This window comes from Dasypus novemcinctus, chromosome 10 (assembly GCF_030445035.2).
Source record: "Dasypus novemcinctus isolate mDasNov1 chromosome 10, mDasNov1.1.hap2, whole genome shotgun sequence".
Taxonomy (NCBI): domain Eukaryota; kingdom Metazoa; phylum Chordata; class Mammalia; order Cingulata; family Dasypodidae; genus Dasypus; species Dasypus novemcinctus.
Genome location: NC_080682.1, coordinates 22,781,707 through 22,801,521, shown reverse-complemented (window position 1 = coordinate 22,801,521; position 19,815 = coordinate 22,781,707). Strand labels below are relative to the sequence as shown.

The 19,815-nt window shown below is 36.5% G+C and overlaps 2 protein-coding genes across 2 annotated transcripts; both read right to left on the bottom strand.

Moving 5' to 3' along the window:
- Window positions 1-347: 347 nt before the first annotated feature.
- Window positions 348-1,316, bottom strand: LOC101445403 (olfactory receptor 5M11). The gene has a single exon (XM_004484665.4). It carries the CDS (start codon window positions 1,314-1,316, stop codon window positions 348-350), a length of 969 nt encoding a protein of 322 aa, XP_004484722.4.
- Window positions 1,317-17,196: 15,880 nt separating this feature from the next.
- On the bottom strand, window positions 17,197-18,165 carry LOC139439907 (olfactory receptor 5M11-like). Its single transcript, XM_071218326.1, has one exon. It carries the CDS (start codon window positions 18,163-18,165, stop codon window positions 17,197-17,199), a length of 969 nt encoding a protein of 322 aa, XP_071074427.1.
- Window positions 18,166-19,815: the final 1,650 nt, after the last annotated feature.

The window sequence follows — 19,815 nt, the reverse complement described above, 5'->3', positions numbered from 1 at the left end:
TGTAAGGAATGAGAGTATAACAAGGCAAACCATTTGGAAATTTGCAATCTAGAGCAGTGCTTCTTAAGCTTTAATAAGTTTAAATTCACCTAGGGATTTTATTAAAATTCAGATTTGCCTAAAGAAGACATGAGGACAGACTGTGATTACACATTTCGAACAAGCTCCAAGGAAATTCCAGTGTTCTGAGTAGATGGACCACATGGGGGCAATGAGAGCTTAGATTTAGAAAAGCAGATCCTTATTCCCAGGATCTTAGCCTTTAGCTGAGTCACAAGATACATATCCATAGAGACCATCAAATCTCATCATCAAGATGCAAAGACACGTGACCCAAAGGTTTAGAATTATGATTTATTGGAAAATGGGGGCATGGCCATCTTGGTGACTATGTTTTGCCTGAGAATATTTTTCAAGGCCCGCTTTACATCTTTGTTCCGCAAACTGTAGATCAATGGATTTAGCACTGGACTTACAAATGTGTAGAAGACAGCTATTATTTTGGATTGCTCAACAGTCTTATCTGTCGGAGGTCTTACATACATGCAGAAGAGTGTCCCATAAAATAGGGTGACGCCAATCATGTGAGACCCACAGGTGGAGAATGCCTTGTGACGTCCTTCAGTTGATTTGATCTGGAGGATGGCAGCTATAATAAAGGCATAAGACACCAAGATGATGGTGAGGGAATTGGAGAGGTTGAAGCCTGCTGATATGAGCATGGCATGTTCTTTGACATAAGTATCAGAGCAAGAAAGTTTAATGAGCGGTGGGTCAGCACAGTAGAAGTGGTTGATGACGTTGGATCTGCAGAAGTTCAAACGGAAGGTCAGGATGGCCTGGAACAGACCATCTGAGAAGCCATAGACATAAGGAAATGTGGCCAAGCTGATGCAGACTCTCCTGGACATTTTCACACTGTAGCGCAGCGGATTGCATATGGCCACGTAGCGGTCATAGGCCATCGCTGCCAGCATGTAGTACTCAGTAAGGAGGAGTGCAATGAAAATATAACACTGTGTAAAGCAGCCAGCATAGGAAATGGTCTTCCTCTCTGATAAGAAAGCAGACAGCATATGTGGCGTTGCATTCGAGGTGTAGCACAAATCCACAAAAGCTAAGTTAGTGAGGAAGAAGTACATGGGCGTGTGGAGGCGCGAGTCCAGTTTGATTAACACTATCATGCCCAGGTTTCCTAAGAGAGTGACAAGGTAAACAACCAGAAACAACACAAAGAGGAGAGGTTGGAGTTCTGGACGATCTGTAAGCCCCAGGAGTATGAATTCTGTTATTGCACTGCCATTTTTAATGAGCATTTCCTGAGAGTCTTTGCTACTGAAACAAAAGGAAAAAAGAAGACATAATATATGTTATTAACAGTTCAAATCAAATCTTCTAAACCTGCACATGTCACGAAAAGATATATCTTCCTGGCTACTATATAAACAGATTTCATACACCTACTAAGTCATTATTTTATTTTCCACTGTATTAAGTAACCTAATTTCTAAGTAATTTAAGGAATTTATAGGTATAAGTATATATACCTATAAGTTAGCTGTGCTGATACCTATACCAATACTCAGTCTATACCGCTACCTAAAACTAAACTGTTTACCCATACAAGTGACCTACATGTCCACGGTCTACTTGGAATCTTCTTTGCCTCTTAAAGTCTATTTATGTTCAAGACCTTGTTCACAGGCTTCTCCTTTGAGAGGCATTTCTGGTATCTTCCTTCATACATGAGACAATAAACTGATATTTTTTTTCTATGCTTCAAGCTTTTATATATATTTACCTGACCTATTTCAACTCTGCATAAATCAATAATCAATTCTTCAAAATTCAGGACAAGGTCTAGTTCATTATTTTACCAGGAATACCTCACACATATTTATTTAATGAAATAAAAATAAGAAATGAAAAAGTGGCATATGTCTGAAAGAATTAATGACCTAAAATGTTTTGCTCAATTCTGTATTCCTGTTGAAATTTGAATGCACTTATGTAATTAGGAGTATCAAGGGAAATGTGAAACTTACTATACGAATCAGTCTCTGGGGAATCTGTTTTCAAGCAAATTCATGGGCTGTTAGTTTTAGAAATTCATATATGGTATACTGAGACCTTCATTTTTAGCAGTATGTCGAAAGGATTCTAATATGCTTGTTCTCTGGAGAGACACAGTCATCTTGTTTAAACGGCATGTGTCAAACAAAAGAACAATGCATCTTCAAATTAAATGAAATTAATGCCCATTGTTTTGAGGATGGTAAATAACAATGACTTAATGTGTTAATAAAGAAAATAAATGAAGTTTTAATATTGAGCATTTAGGCTATTAATCAGAGCTTTTATCTATCCAAAGGTATTACTCTTCACTTTACCATTTTAGCACACTTCCCATCACAAACCTTTGCTTATTGCCTTTTTTCCCCTCAAAATGCTTTAATTTTTGCTTGTTCATACTTATAGTCTGTTTCCAGCATTCTCAGTTCTTATCTCCTTAAAAATAAATCACAAACATATTTTAGAAGGCCTATAATGAGGTGATTATTTGAATCTATATCTGTAGTATCCAGGAGAGTGATTATTTAATGAACATTTGTTGAGGAAATTCATAGTAGATACTGCTAACATATATAGATCATTAATAACATAGCAGGTTGTCGTTTTTATGTTCACTGCATGCAATAACAGATTTCATCTTCAAAAAAACTAGATGGTAGATACCTTGTTACTTCCATTTTATAAACATCTTAAATAAAGTACAGAAAGTTTAGGTAATTGGACCATAGTCACACTTCTAATAAGCATAAGATATGAGACACCAACTCAGTCATCTTAATTGAGAACCTCCTTTATCAGGTGCAGCTGCAATATATTTGCTCCCTAAACTTGATTTTTTCCCAGAAAGACCATAAACAGATGCAGAGGACCTTGAGAAATAAAATAAGGAAAACTGGGACAAGGACACAATAGAATCCTTGCACAGTGTAATGTAATGAAAGAGAGTTGTGTCACTCATCTTCCCATTTTTCATAGGCATTTCCTTCTTTGTGACTTACTGGTATACTCATATATACCTACTACATAGGCGACCATAAACTGTAATCATCTGTATACTCACATCAATATATACCATACTTAGAAGCAATAGCAAAGGTTACATAAGGGGTAAATTGGTGGCCCTGGATCACAATGTTTCTTCAGATTAAGTGCTTAGTAACTATAAGCAAATGACACTTTTTCTCTATTTGTAGATGGGTTCAATAATGGGTCTTGCATCCCACTCAAATCAATGTGGCTGTGAAACTGAATATTCATAAAGTAAATATTAATTAATATTCAGCATAATATGAATTTAAACACTGTTGATATGTAAGTAAACCAAAACTTCAAAAATTCCTCCCTCACAAATTCTAGCAGGCAGAGACAGGTTGTATTGCAAGAAAGTTAGTAATAAATTATATTTCAAATGTAGGAAGTATTATGGTAAAAACTAAAGTTATTGGAGTTTTTGTGAAAGGGTGTTGAAAACCTCACTGGAAAGGTAGCTTTTTATAAGTAGCGAAATGAAGAAGGGAGAAGACCTGAGGGTACAACAATACCACCTGTGATCATTTTTTGGAAACAGCTGGTGTTGGCTATGTGTGAGTGTGCATTCATATCTGTGCGTATGTGTTTCTGCAGAGTTCACAGAGAAATACAGAAAATTCTAGCTAAGAGCTTCCATTAAATGAAAATATTCCACTTCATTGAAAGATAATGCATATATTATTATGACTTTCCTGTCAAGAACATCAAAAGTCTTAATTGGAGAACAAGGGTAAGAATTTAGTAGCACCTTCTCTGGTACAATTAGGTAGCAGCAAATATGGTAAAAATAGCATATTTATTTCTGCGAGCAGCAAGTGCTGTTAGGAGGTATTTTCATGTGCCTCTTCACTTGTGGTGTTTTAATTTAATAAAACTGATGAGAAAAGGAGAAACAAACCTGTCATAAAACAGGTAAAACAAGAAGCATCATTTATTCCAGATGTGGCTTTTTCAATGAACTAGGCTGCAATTAAATACTGATTTGGCAGAGCCTCTACTTCAATGATGTCTCTCTCAAAATCACTCCAATGATTTCTATACTTCAAAATAAAGCCAAACTCTGGGAATCAAAACAAACAAACAAACAACAACAAAAAGTGTGGTTCCAAAGACAGAGAAAAATAAGAGGAAAAACTCAGGACACTGGGCTTCTAGATAAAAATAAAAAACATGATAAGAAATGGGATTTGAGGGATTCATTGACTGAGGACTCATTCATTAAATGTCAGGTAAAGACTACTTGTGTTTGACTCATAAGTTCAGTGACTTGGGTCAGATTCAGATATATCATTCCAATGGAAAGGGATAAAATAAGTTCCTATGAATGTTTAGTATGTTTACCAAGAAAGGTAAGTGCAGAGGTAGGTTGCCTGTGTCAGAATAGAGTAAAAGATAAAGGCCTTCTGAACAAGGAACTTCCAGTTTTACACTCATTATTGAGGCGAGCCTCTACCCAGTGGAGCAGGTTAAGGAAGAACCAGCTGGACAAGAGAAAGCTATGAGAATAGAATATGGAACTGACACCAGTGCATAATCCATATAGTCTAGTGCAAATAAAAATTCAGGAACACTTGTTCAAAACTTATTAAGAATTTCAAGGGCTTTAAACCAACCTTCTGAGCACAAGGACCTATCCAGCTGCACAGGTAACACACCAAAGAAGACAATATTGGACCAAGAGACTGACAAGGGGAATAGAGCAGCAGCTGGAGAGCACTTCACCCCAAACACACAAGAGGAGAAAAACTGCAAAGGAAGGGTCCGGTCTAAGTGAGGATGTCATCTCAAAGACAGGTTAGAGATAGTTTATATGCCGTTCAATTTCATGCTAATGATAAAATACTATTTTAGGGAAAAGACAGAATTAAAATATTTTAACATCAATCATTGTAGGAATAGATCATAAGTTTCTTTTGTTTTTCTATTACCAAGAATTCTTTGAAATATCCAATGGAACTATGGAGTCTAAACCAAGTTAAATGCTTATGCATACATTATTGTAAGAATGTAAGGGGCTCTAGATTGCCTGAAACAACTGTAAGAAGTCATTTTCCAGCCCCACTCTGGAAATGCACTTATGAGTGAAATGAGATGAAGTTTGCTTTTCTTGGTTTTTGTACCAAAGGATACTTTTGTAGAAGATTGTCCAGAAAGACAAAAGCAAATTCTGACAAGTCTATTTTCAAGAAAATTACTTGAGGCTTAAATCTGCTACTGAACAGAAAGGACTACCTGTACATATTTTGAGGAAATAGGGTGCACCAAAATTAAATTTTCTAAGAGAACTGCAAGTGGAAAGATCACTTTGATAATTTGTACTTGCATAGGTGTCAATAAGCAATAGGTTTGAAATGAAGATTGAAGACATAATAGTTATTCACCTTTTAGAAGCAAACTTAAGTGATTTAAAATCATTTTAAGTATAGTTGTCTCATTGGCTGGATATGGGGAGAGGCAGTAAAAAGGAAAGAAGCTCAAAAAAGATTTCCACTTTGTCCTCAGGGATATATAAAGCTCTATGCCATAAGGAACTACAGATAAACAAAAGTTGACTCCTCTCCTAATCTGTGTTGAAAATGTTTTTCTCTTTAGGGAAAGGAGAATATATGGGGCTACATCGATTTCCTTCACATTGAGCTCTCTTTCTTCTTCCTGTAGTGGTAATTTAAAAATGTTCATACAGATGATGACTGCGAATAAATGATTAAACTCAGGGGATAAGGTGTTTAGAAGCAAATAGAAAAGAATTTAATATCAGTTCCCCAGAGTCTCTGGAAGGTAAGAAAGAATGTACAGGTTGTGTTCCAGGCTCAGATGTGAGACTTAGAGTCAGCAGAAGATTTGAGTGTATTCTGACACATGCAACACATAGATGTGTCAACCCTTATTAGAGCTGCACACTGTCTAATGCCCCATACAGCCTTGGGACAACACTTACGACTTACGATGATGCATGTGTCCAGGCACTCATAAAATATGCCAATGTCCTGACCAGTCTCTTTGTGCTCAGAGAGTTCCTTCAAGTGAACAAATGTTTTGAATGGCACTAGGAGCCTATACTCACATCTGTCACCAACAGTCTCTAAGTAAAATGGGGTAACAATCCACTTAGCTGCAAACTTTAGAAAATAAATGAACTAGATTAGATCATACTGGGACTTGTTCAAATTCTTGAAAGACTAAGTAGTCAGTAATTGAATATTTGAAAAATCAGAATTTCATGAAACAAATGCCATTAGTGACATGGATTCTAGTTATACTGGTAAAAACCAATGATAGAAGCAAGGTGTTTAAGCAGTTTGATCTTTGTTTTTCCAATTGTAAAATGTGAAATAGGGTTTTCATAGGGAATAAAATAATTCAAGGAAAGTGCATAGAGAAATGCCTGGGATAAATTCAGCACATAATGAATGTTTTAAGAACAGTTAACAATTTCATAACTGACCTCCGTTTTCTTCTTTACACAAAGCTACTGAGAGAAGGGCAGGACCTGTTCAGGGACAAATCTCAACATTCCTGTTTCCCACTGATTTTCTAATTTAGAAAAACCCTGTTTCTAAAGAGAAAAAATGCATATGGTCTGTAAACCTCCATGTAAGACTTCAATACAACTTCCTCTTCACAAACAATAAAAATCATAAGAACAAGAAGACTTACTTTCAGATCTGATTCTGGTGTACCCTTTTTCACAACATCTGATTAAGGAATGTTCCTGTTGCCTCTGTAAGCTGTGAAAAGTACTTGAATTTATACTAAGATAAGGGAGGTAGAGATTCACTCCTTAAAGTAAATCTCAGAAGGACTGAGAAATACCATAGAGGGTTTCCTTGGAACACTCTGGGACCAAGAAGTTAATCATATGCCTCAGTGTGTTACTGTAAATTCAAATTTACCCATGTTTATTGCTAAGTTCTATGGAAGGCACAAAAAGAAATTTCATCTTGAAATTTTGACAATGATCTGCCTTTTTTTTTTTTTTATTGACTTTGTAATAATATTACATTAAAAATATATATGTGAGGTCCCATTCAACCCCGCTCCCCCACCCCCCCCTCTCCCTCCCCAACAACACTCACTCCCATCATCATGACACATCCATTGGATTTGGTAAGTACATCTTTGGGCACCTCTGCACCTCATAGACAATGGTCCACATCATGGCCCATACTCTCCTCCATTCCATCCAGTGGGCCCTGTGAGGATCCACGATGTCCGGTGATCACCCCCGAGGCGCCATCCAGGGCAGCTCCACGTCCCAAATACGCCCCCACCTCTCAACACAATGATCTGCTTTTGATGTTTATGTTTTCTTTCTCTTTTATACTAAATATTTCTCCTTTCTTAAATTCAGAACTTTTAGCATTGCCGTATCTGGCACAGATGCTTTGGAGTGGTAAGCCATGAGAAGTATTGTGAAACAGCATAACTCAGCAAAAAGTCTGAAGATCACTTCCCATATGTCAAGCACTTTCACATAGGTAGGTCAGTTGATTCTGCAAAATAATCCTTTGAGTCACTTTGTGCATCCTTAATTTTCTGATAAAGAAGCCGATGTTCAACCAATAGACTAGTGACTGACTCACCCAGATCCACATACCTATTAACTGTCAGGGTTGTATTTGAATCCCTGTTTTTATAACTCTGAGTTGAATGCTTCCTCAATTGCAGGCAGCTACCAGTCCTCACCCTGTATCACAATCATAGTGAATCCTTCCTTCCCTCAATCTTTCTTTTAACATTTCCTTCCTCAGTTTCCCTCAAGTCAGCCCTTGTTCTTATTCTCAAAAGATCCAAGTTTCTTTTGATAGTGAGAATGTTTCAGATTGAATTCATCTAAAAGAAGCCTTTTCTTCCTTCACAGAACTGAGTTTCACCTACGTCCCCAATCCCAGACTTCCAGAGCACTCTGCTCTTTCCCCTGTCAATGCAGGGAGCAAACTCTGTTATAATTATAAGTGTACATGTCTCTCCCCTCTGTTAGACTGTAAACTCCACATGGGCAAGATTTGGTCTCTGCATCTAGCAGATTCTGTTATGTAATAGTTGATTGATAAACAATTGTAAATAAATTAAGGGGTGTGTAATGTTCATTTAACTCAGAAAATGTATAACAAATCTTGGTTTTCTCACTCAGTTATCTCTGTATTTTATTAAGCACAATTCTTTACCTTCAAAAAATGAAAGTCTAGAGGGAGATGACATGGAAAGAATAAATAGTGTGTTTCAGAAACCTGAGCAAAAAAACAGTATTGTGGTAATTAATTATAGGCAATAGGCATTCAATACCTAATAAGTATTAGATTAATATATACCTAATATGTATTAAAATTTATGAGCTTCAGCTCACTTAACCCTTGCACAATTATGTGAGAATATTGGTTCTATTATTTCTATTTTATAGATGAGAAACTGAGGTAAAGAGAGGTGAAATAACTTGACCTAGCATATACAACTAATAAGTTGTGAGTCTGGGATTCAAACAGGCCAAGAATTAGTCCCCAGTTTCACGTTGTTCAAATATGAGCAAAGAAATGTGTCAAGTTCACATAATTCATAACATTTCCTGAGTATAGAGGCATTCATCCATCCATTCATATATTCATTCATTCATTTGTATATTTAACAAATGTTGAGGTAATGTCTTTTCTATGGCACTGCTTTTACTGTAGAGAGTGTAGAAGAAAACCAAATGTTGACTTGCATCTTTAAAGAATTACTGCCTCATTGACATTCAAGTTTTAGATTGTGAGTTTATGAAGATACTGTTGGCAAGTGATGGATCTTAGAGCTTGCACTCAACCATAATGCAAAGGGTATAATGACAGTTTATTGATCAATAAATAATTATTTAGAGCCATCTGTATTCTAAATTTGTGAAAAATGCAAGCTCTATAGTGGTGGCCCAAAAGAGACGAGGACCTTAACCTCATGGATCAGAAAGTCTGGAAAACAGTCATGAAACAATCATACAATAATATTAGAATTATAATATTGAAATTTGTATAAATGCAAAGTGCATGACAGTGGAAGAGCATATAACAAGAAGATAAGACTTATTCAGAGAGATTAGTGAAGAAGAAACTGAAAATAGAAGAGTATATATATATATAGGAGTATAAATATATGAAATATCAACTAAGAGAGAAACTAAAATGAAAATTGTAATAAAAGCTTTGAAAGCAACCTATAAAGTTATTTTGCCTAAAAAGTGATTTAAAAAACCCTCATCAACAGTCTTTCTGTAGAGCAAACTAATAGAACCCAGAAACTTAATAATTTATGCTACCGTAAGAAAGTATCTATCAACTTAGATTTCCATATCCAAATGAATGCTTCTTTTAAAATGAAAGTTAAAATGAGACATTTTAAGGAATACACAAACATATTTATCTCATTCAAACTGTTACTGAAGAAATTAATAAAGGATGTATATCATGCAGAAGAAATCTAAACCCAGAAGCAAAGAGGGATGCAAAAAGGACAGTGAAAAAGTCATTGAATATTTGATAAAGGTGGACAAATTTAAAGGAATATTTAACATAATTCTCAGTGTAATTATATATAACATATACAAAATAATATTTAAGCAGTTTATTAGTAAATAATAATTTAATATCAATGATTTAGTCTATATTTTCACACAACAGCATGTAAAATAAAAATGAGAGGTATGATGGTTTGAATCTATATGAACCCCAGAAGAGTCATGTTCTAAAATCTAATCCATCTCTGTGCATGTAAACCTATTATAAGAAAGGTCTATTGATTAAGTGAATGTCGGTAAGTGCCTTTCGATTTAGGTATTTCAGTTAAGACATGGAACAGGGTGGCTCTACATCCTCTACTGTAGTCCTTAATAAGAGAGTGAAATTCAGAGAAAGAAGGGGAAAAGCCACAAAAGCAAGAAGCTGAAGCAAGGAAACCCAGAAGAAAAGAGAGAGACCAGCAGACGCCACCATAAGCCCTGCCATCTTACAGAGGAGTCAAGGATCACAAGCAGTTGGTATTTGGGGAGAAAACATAGCCTTATAGGTGCTTTGATTAGGATATTTTTCTTATCCTTGGAACTGAATGCTTGTAAGCTAATAAACACCTATGATAAAAGTCATCTCATTTCTTGTATGCTGCTTTTGGCAACCTAACAGATTAAACAAGAAGTAATCAGAGTAAAAATTTTCCCTGTTCTTTGCACTGTACCACACCAAGATTGATCTGATTAATAGAAGAACAGTTAAGTAGAAAATATATATAGAAAATGTTTAAGGAAGCTACTAAAAATGAAAAATATAATGTATAACTATCAATAAGAGGTAAAAAGAAAAAGGAATTTTAGCAAAAACATGATTCACTTAAATGTGAATTTTTTTATTCCCTCCCCCCTCCTTGTCTGCTCTCAGTGTCCATTCACTGTGTGTTACTGTGTCTGGGATAGAGGCGATTATTCCCTTGCACCACCTCAGCTCCATGACCTGCAGCATGTCTTATTATCTCTCCTCTGTATCTCTTTTTGTTGCATCATCTTGCTGCACTAGCACTACTGTGTGGGGCAGCACTCCACATGGGCCAGCTCACCACACAGGCCAGCCTGCCTTCCCCAGTAGGCCCTGGGCATCGAACCCTGGACCACCTATATGGTAGATGGAAACCCAATTGCTTGAGCCACATCTTCTTCCCATCTTATATTTTTTAATGTAACATTTTTTATGATCTATGTATCTTTTTTTAAAAAGACAATTTAATAAAAATTAGAAAATATAAAAATTCAATGAGCACTAAAAAAATTAAAAATTGACCAGTAGGAAATGTTCTACCGGGAACACCTGTAGGATAAAATCATTAATATCTCGCATCAATTGTGTTTTTATTATGAACTCCCATATTAGAGGATGGAAGCTTCAGATTTGTGAAAGGCCCAGCTTGTGTAAGAAAAAGGATGATGAAAGGATGCAGAACTGATGGCAATTCTAAAAGCATGTCAGGCTACAAACACAGTCCTGAAGATAACAGGACTTATCAGTAGTAATAATAAAACTTGCAATCCCTAATTTGAAGTGGGCATAGCCAATGATAATAACCAATTTGCAATCATTAATTTAAATGAATTTAATCTAATGACATTCAATGAGTGAATAGTGCTAATATCCCTAAACTCACCTTCCTTTGTTTAATCCTTCCAGCTCAGGAGACAGATCTTCCTTTCTGCACAGGGCTAGCCTTTGCTATATTAACATTTTGCCTCTCAAACCTGGTGTTAAATGATTAATTCTGAGCACTTCAGGCAAGGATTCACTTTAGATGGAAACCTGCAATTATAGGAAGGAATGAAGAACTTTATAAAACTCTGTTATATTTCTTTTTTAAATTTCTTTAACAGACAAATAACTATTTGAAACAAAAATAACCTCAATATCAGATATTGTCTATAAGGAATGCAGAAATAAAATATATGTCAATAATAACACTAGGAATAAGAAATGATATATACTGTTACTATCACATGGAACACACGAAATTTAGCTCATGAGTTGTGTGCTAGCACATTAGCTTAGTAAGTGAAATTTAAAGTGGCAAAATATGAAGTACAAAGACCAAGTGATGAGTTAATAATGGATATTTTAATCCATAGATTAAATATCAAAATTATCAAAAGTGGCCTAGTTAAAAAAACAATAAAGGAAATAAAATGGACTATTAACAAAACATCAAAATCACACAAAGATGTGAGAAAAAGTGGAACCAAAGGAAAAAGGAACAGAAGAGCAAAAGAGAACTGAGAGAGAGAGAGAGAGAAAGAATAAATAGGAAGGTGGCAGATTTTTACTATTATAGCAATAGGAACATACCAAATATATCAATAACATTAAGTGTAAATCATTACATTCATTCATTCAAAGGCATAGATTTCCAGACTGTAAAAAATTAAAAATCTGTAATATGCTGTCTATGAGGCACTTTTAAAATACTGAGATAAATACAAAAAATAAATGAATAAATAAATAAAATGAATGAAAGTACTATAATTTGAACTAGATAAGTTTTAAAAATCTAGTATAATAGATGGATAGAGAGACAGAAAGATAGATATAGAAAAACACAATAGTTTATATCAAACAAAATTTACTTCATGAGAAGAAGCATTGCCAGAAATAAAGAGGAGTATTTAACACTTAGTGTCTTTTAGGACAAGCAGACCATAAATTAATAAGGACATACACTATCTGAATAATACTATTAATAAACTTCGCTTAATTTACCAAAATTAACACAAAACCACTGATGGATCCACATTGCATTCAAATATACATAGAATGATTACAGATAAGGCCATCAGTGATCCATGAAATATTTTAAATAAATTTTAAAATAATAAAAAAAAGATGTGAGACACTGAAGAAGAAATGGAAGAGATTGCCTTGACACTGTACAAACAGGGCAACACCTATTACAGTGATGAAAGGCAATATGTCAAAAATGTTTATGATTTTTTCATTTTTTAAATTTATTTTTGTTTAATTTTACTTCTTTCTAAATTATTATCTATTTTATTTCTAATCTTTAAACCTATCATTACTATTTCATTTGCCTACTAATTGAATTTGGCAATATATTAGGCCTCATATTTGAAGAGTTTGGGATCACAGAAAGGTTCAACTATGGCAGGGAAGGAGCACAGGTGTGGTGTGTCCTTGATGGGGTATGAGGGATGGGAGGGAGTTCACCAGGGCATGCATATAGGGTATATAGATACACTCAGAAGTTCATTGGGTATTGACATAGTGGGTAGAGTTTCACATGACAACTGAGGGAGTCATGAGTTCTGATCCTGGGCACCTCTGTCACATTCCCCAATAGAACAACAAAAATCCCCCAAGTGCAAGGGCAAAGACCAGTAAAGAAGGATGGGCCAATGACGGGCCCTTGATACTGATGACTATGCTTATGAGCCCATGTACCTGAAATTTCAACTTGGAATAGAGTTGCAGGGTGTCTAAGAATTACCTCCTGAGAAACTCCACGTTACTGAAATGTGGCCACTCTCTAAGTCAAACTCAGCATATAAGTACATTTCTGCCCCCCAGCATGGGACATGACTCCCAGAGATAAGCCTCCCTGGCACTGAGGGGTTATTACTACTAGGCTTTGGCTAGTGATGCAACTAGAAAAAGACCTTGAATAAAAGGGGGAAATGGTAAAGACAAATAATTTTATATGGCTAAGAGAATTCAAAAGGAATCAAGAGGTCATCAGAGGGATTGCACTTATGCACATCTCAGCAGGATCTTAGAGATAGCCAAAGTAGATACAACCCCAGGTAGGCATGCTCTTGAGGGCTATGGAGACACCCAGGTTGTACAGTCATGGCAGATGATTCTGAAGTTTAGTGCCTTGCCAGGGAGCCATACTTTGGAATTCGTGCTCCTGAGGGTGATGGAGTTGGACTCAGATGTGACTTCTCTACACATGACTCTTCTATCACTTTTACTGAATCTGTGGTTGGCACTGGGGTTGGTGCATGCCCAGGAGGCTTGAATCTCTGGACTGTCATTGTGCCAGCTGAGCCCTGAGACTCAGCAGAGATCAAGATCTACTCTCCAGTTGGTTGGACTTACCCAGGTCAGCTCACAAGGAGGTGAAAATTGGCAACCCACCACACCAAGAGACCAAGAGAGTTTACAATAGCAAGCAGGAGAGTTCCATCCATCAGCCATGTGGGACCTAAGTCCCCTCTAAATTTAGAGGTAGAGTCGCCATCCCAGGGTCCTCAGGATGGAGGAATAAAATATGGATTAGAGTGGATTTACTGGTATTTTACTATAGAATTATTGTGACTCTAGCAATGGAAGAAATTATATCATTGATGTGGAGACAGTGGCCATGGAGTTGCTTAAGGCAGGGAGAGGGAAGAAGAGGTGTAAGATGGGGACATTTTCGGGACTTGAGTTGTCCTGAATGATACTGCATGGACAGATGCAGGACATTATATATCCTGCCATAACCCACTGAATGGACTGGGAGAGAGTGTAAACTAGAATATAAACTATAATCAATTTTGTGTAGCAGTGCTCCAAAATGTATTCATCAAAGATAATAAATGTACCACACTAATGAAAGAAATTGTTGATATGGGAGGAGAGGGGAGTGTGGGGAGTGGGGTATATGTGAAACTCTTATATTTTTTAATGTAATATTTTTTGTGATCTATGTGTCTTAAAAAAAGATAATAAAAAATCTGAAAAAAATGATAGTACAGGCTTAAAAAGGATATTGGACATATTGTAAATACCTTTTTAATACCACATTTTCCGCAAAAATTAAGGGGACAAATTTCTTGAAAGACCACAAAAATTAACTAAACAGTCTTTGAACAAGTAGAAATATGAAGAGCTCTCTATTAAAAAAATGAATGCACACACGAAATTTTCCCATAAAGGAAACTCCAAATACTCATGGTTTCACTGGCAAATTCTAATAAGTATTTAAAGAAAAAATAGCACTTTCTTTAAAAATCTCTTTCAGAAAATGGAGGGAGTTAAGACACTTCTCAATTCATTTTATGAAACCTGCATAATCTTAATAAAACCTTGATAAAGACATTACAAAAGAAAAGAAAAGAAAAATAGTGTCCTTCTACTGAGCATAAATGAAAAAATCCTAATTATATTTCAATAAATTTAATCCATTAATAGAAAGGGTAACACACCATTATAAAATGATTTAACCTCAGAAATGCAAGACAGTTTTAACATATTTCATCAAAGCTAAATTCATACTACCTCTTGAGGTATTAAATATGCCCATCCTCCAAGATGGGAGCAAGAAATGGATATCTGCTCTCATGGCTTCTACTCAAAATTGCAAATATCAGTCTAAGCCAGTGCCTGAAGGAAATAAAAAGCAATGAAATTCATAAGCTAATAAAGCCGAAATAAAAAAGTTTTAATTTCCAGATTGCATGGAGTAAATATTAGGGAATATGTAAAAGAAACAAGTACAAATCCTACTAAAATTAAAAAGATTTTTCAAGGTTATAGGACAGATGGGCCAAATTAACTGCTTATTATATATATTAAAGTAGTAACCTTTATACATATAGACTAGAAATATTTATATACAAACTAGAAGGTGAGGCATGAAGTTTCTCAGGACCATGAGTGAAAAGGCTTTCCTTTGTTGTAAAGAAGCGGCGCAGTATTTACAGTTTCTATGCCAAGAATGTGCCCTGGGCCCAGCAGTGGTTGGACCACATCCAGAGCTGCTTGCAGCAGCTCCGAAGCACTAACGGGTGTGCAGGACCACCCCTGCCAGGTTTCCAGGCTCTGTCCTCAGCACCTTGAGGCTCAGCCCCTTGCACCTACTGCTCAGTGCCTCACCCTGGGCTCCACTTAACTTTAGCCCCCTCTAAGTTATCTGCTGTGTGCTGGGGCAGTGGAGGCCAAGCCTCAGGGCTGCCAGGGCACTAAGCTGTGGGGGCCTGTGAATTCGCCCCACCCCTTTGTAAACTGTAAATGCTGCTTTCCTGGAGGATCAGAATGGGTGTTCCTTGAACAGGAGAGTGTATAAAGCAAAATAACCGTGGAAGAAAACAGAAAGGAGGGGAGGGGGATGGGAAGATGGGGGGGGGAGAGGAGAAGAGGGGCAGATGGGGGAGAAAGGGGAGATGAGGGAGATGGCAATAGGGAGAGGGGGGAGAGGGGGCAGAGGGGGAAAGGGGGAGAAAAGAAAATAGCCAATGCTTATATAGGACTAGAAAATAAGACGTCAGGTTTCTCATGACCTTAGACACCCACATTCCACTTGATTCCTGAGATCCAGCTGAACTCTAACCTTTGGATGCTGCAAGATACCCTGTATATTCATAATTAATTCCCCTTTTTCCTTTAACTAGTTTGAGGATTTTTTCTCTTTAAAATTGAGACCTTCCTAATACAATTATTTTCTGTTCATTTTCCTAAATACCATTATTTTATATTATATATAGTATGTTCTTCCTTTCATGCTCTAATCAGGAAATGACACCCTATATTATCTAAGAATGGATATTAAGACATAAATAGCATTTTAAGGAAGTACGAGGAGATGAATATTTTGGAGAGTAGAAAATTTTTCTATTTGCTATTTTAATCAAAATTAACCACTAATCCTGAAGTGAAATTATTTTTCTTACTTGGAGCTTGGGTAGAGACCAGAGCAATTTCAATTCCTAGGTCAGACTAATTTCCTCCCTCTAACAACATATTTAAATAGCCCTATTGCTCTAGGTCAATCCTGAGAAAGGAAAGAGTTAATACTGCTTAAAAAAGCATAATTAGGAATAAAAGCAATATTCAAATAAAAGTAGGTATTCTAATTTTTAGTACTCATTTCTTATTCAAATTCCCTATCTCCACCCATTTAAATTTAGTCCTTCCTCCCACAAACTTAATCTCAGTTTTCAGTTGAAAGTGGGAGAGAAATTGTTCTCTCTAGGTTGGACTGTCAGTGGGAAGAGGTGAGCTCTTTTAGCTCATTGATTGAAATCTAAAAACTCAACCCTGATGCCCTGTTTTTCCATTGCTCCCCACACCACACAAGCACTTTCTTAAGAAACAGGAAACCACTATCATGAATCATAGTTTGTGCTTATACCCAGAAGTCAGGAAAGAGTATAAGAAGAGATGTTCCTTAAACACCCCTCAAAACAGATGGGACTAAGAAAAAAGGAAATGCAAGGACCTGAACTGAAAGCATGGTTATACTGTCTATTTTAGTAAGAAACGTAAGTACAACAGGGTATACCAGTGGAGAATTTGTTATCTAGAGCAGTGCTTCTTGAACTTTAATAAGCCTAAAACTCAACTAGGGACTTGGTTAAAATGCAGATTTGCCTAAAGAGGATCTGAGGCCAGACTGTGATTATGTATTTCAAACAAGCTCCAAGGAAATGCCAGTGTTGTGAGCAGACGGACCACATGTCGGGAATGAGAGCCTAGATTTTAAAATGCAGGTCCTTATTCCCAGAATCTTAGCCTTTAGCTGCATCACAAGAGACATATCCATAGAGACTATCAAATCTCATCATCAAAATGCAAAGACACTTGAGCCAAAGGTTTAGAATTATGATTTATTGGAAAATGGGAACATTGCCATTTTAGTGATTATGTTTCGCCCGAGGATATTTTTCAAGGCCCTTTTTACATCTTTGTTTCGCAGACTATAGATCAATGGGTTAAGCAGTGGGCTTACAAATGTGTAGAAGACAGCTATTATTTTGGATTGCTCAACAGTTTTATCTGTTGGATGTCTTACAAACATGCAGAAGAGTGTCACATAAAATAGGGTGACACCAATCATGTGAGACCCACAGGTGGAGAATACCTTGTGCCGTCCTTCAGTTGATTTGATCCGGAGGATGGCAGCTATTATAAAGGCATAGGACACCAGGATGATGGCGAGGGAATTAGAGAGGTTGAAGCCTGCTGAGATGAGCATGGCATATTCTTTGAAATAAGGATCAGAGCAAGAAAGTTTAATGAGCGGTGGGTCAGCACAGTAGAAGTGGTTGATGACATTGGATCTGCAGAAGTTCAAACGGAAGGTCAGGATGGCCTGGAACAGACCTTCTGAGAAGCCATAGACATAAGGGAGTGTGGCCAAGCTGATGCAGACTCTCCTGGACATTTTCACACTGTAGCGCAGTGGGTTGCATATGGCCATGTAGCGATCATAGGCCATCGCTGCCAGCATGTAGAACTCAGTAAGCAGGAGTGCAATGAAAATATAACACTGTGTAAAGCAGCCAGCATAGGAAATGGTCTTCCTCTCTGATAAGAAAGCAGACAGCATATGTGGCGTTGCATTCGAGGTGTAGCACAAATCCACAAAAGCTAAGTTAGTGAGGAAGAAGTACATGGGGGTGTGAAGGCGCGAGTCCAGTTTGATTAACACTATTATGCCCAGGTTTCCTAAGAGGGTGACAAGGTAAACAACCAGAAACAACACAAAGAGGAGAGGCTGGAGTTCTGGGCGATCTGTAAGCCCCAGGAGTATGAATTCTGTTATTGCACTGCCATTTTTAATGAGCATTTCCTGAGATTCTGTGCTACTGAAACAAAGAGAAAAAAGAAGACATAATATATGTTATTGACAGTCAAAATCAAATCCTCTAAACCTCTACATGTCACCAAAAGATATATATTTGTGGATACTACATAAACAGATTTCATATACCTACTAAATCATTATTTTATTTTCCTTTGTATTAAATTCCTTGCAGATTTCTATGTGTATACCTCTACCTATAAGTTAGCTGTGTTGATACCTATATCAATACATATTCGATACCTCTACCTACACCTAAACTGTTTACCCACACAAGTGACCTACATGGCCACTGTCAACTTGGAATCTTCTTTGCCTCTCAAAATCTATTTATGTTCAAGACCTTGTTCACAGGCTTCTCCTTTGAGAGGCATTTCTCATTTCTTCTCTCATACATGAGACAATTATTTTATATTTGTTCTATGCTTGTAGATTCTACATGTATTTACACGTATACGACTTCAACTCTACATAAATCAGTAATCCATTCTTCAAATGTAAGGACTATGTCAGTTCATTATTGTAACATGGCTGCCTGGCACAAAATAAGAAAGAAGGAAGTGTCTGTGGCTCAATCGTTGGGCTCCCATCTACCATTTGGGAGGCCCTGGGTTCACATCCCAGGGTGTCCTTGTGAAGGTGGTCTTGCTGACATGCTACGGAGAACCGCTGGACTGTCTTGTAGTGCCGCCAGGCCCTCAAGGGCTGCAGAGGGCTGACTCAGCAAGGTGACACAACAACAACAACAACAACAAAAAAAAAAGGGAGACAAGCAAAAACACAGAAGAGTGCACAGAGAATGGACACAAAGAACAGACAGCAAGCAAGCTGTGGAAGGGGGGCAGAATAAACAAAAATAAATAAATAAGAAAGGAAAAAGTGGCAAATGTCTGAAACAATGAATGAGTTACAGTGTTTTGTTCAACTCTGAATCCCTCTTGAACTTGCATACAATTATGTAATTAGGAGACTCAAGGGCTTTGTGAACTTAGTGTATGAATCAATCTCTTGAGAAATCTGTTTTAAAGCAAATTCACAAGCATTTAGTTTCAGGAAGTCATAGGGTTTAAACGTCATATGCCAAACAAAAGAACGAAGCATTTTCAAATTGAATGATGTAAATACCCAGTGTTTTGAGAATGGTAAAGAGTGAAGCCTTAATGTGATAATAAAGAAAAAAACTGAGGTTTTTTCATATTGAATATTTTATTATTAACCACAGCTTTTATCTATCAGAGGTATTACTCTTCACTCTACCTTTTCAGCACTGTGCACATCACAAATTTTTGCTTATTGTCTCCTTTCTTTCTCTCAAGATGCTTTTATTTTTGCTCTTTCTCTCATACTTAAAGTCTGTTTCCAGCCTTCTCAATTTTTATCTCCTTTAATAATGAATCACAAACACATTTTAGAAGGTCAGTAAGAAGGTGAGTATTTGAATTTATATCTGTAGTATCCAGGACAGTAATTATTTAAGAACAGTTGCTGAGTAAATTCATAATAGTTACTGCTAACATATATAGATAATTAATAACATAGCAAGTTGTAGTTTCTATGCTCCTTGCATGCAATAATAGATTTTATTCACAAAAAATAATAGATGGTAGATATTATCATTGCTCCCATTTTATAAAC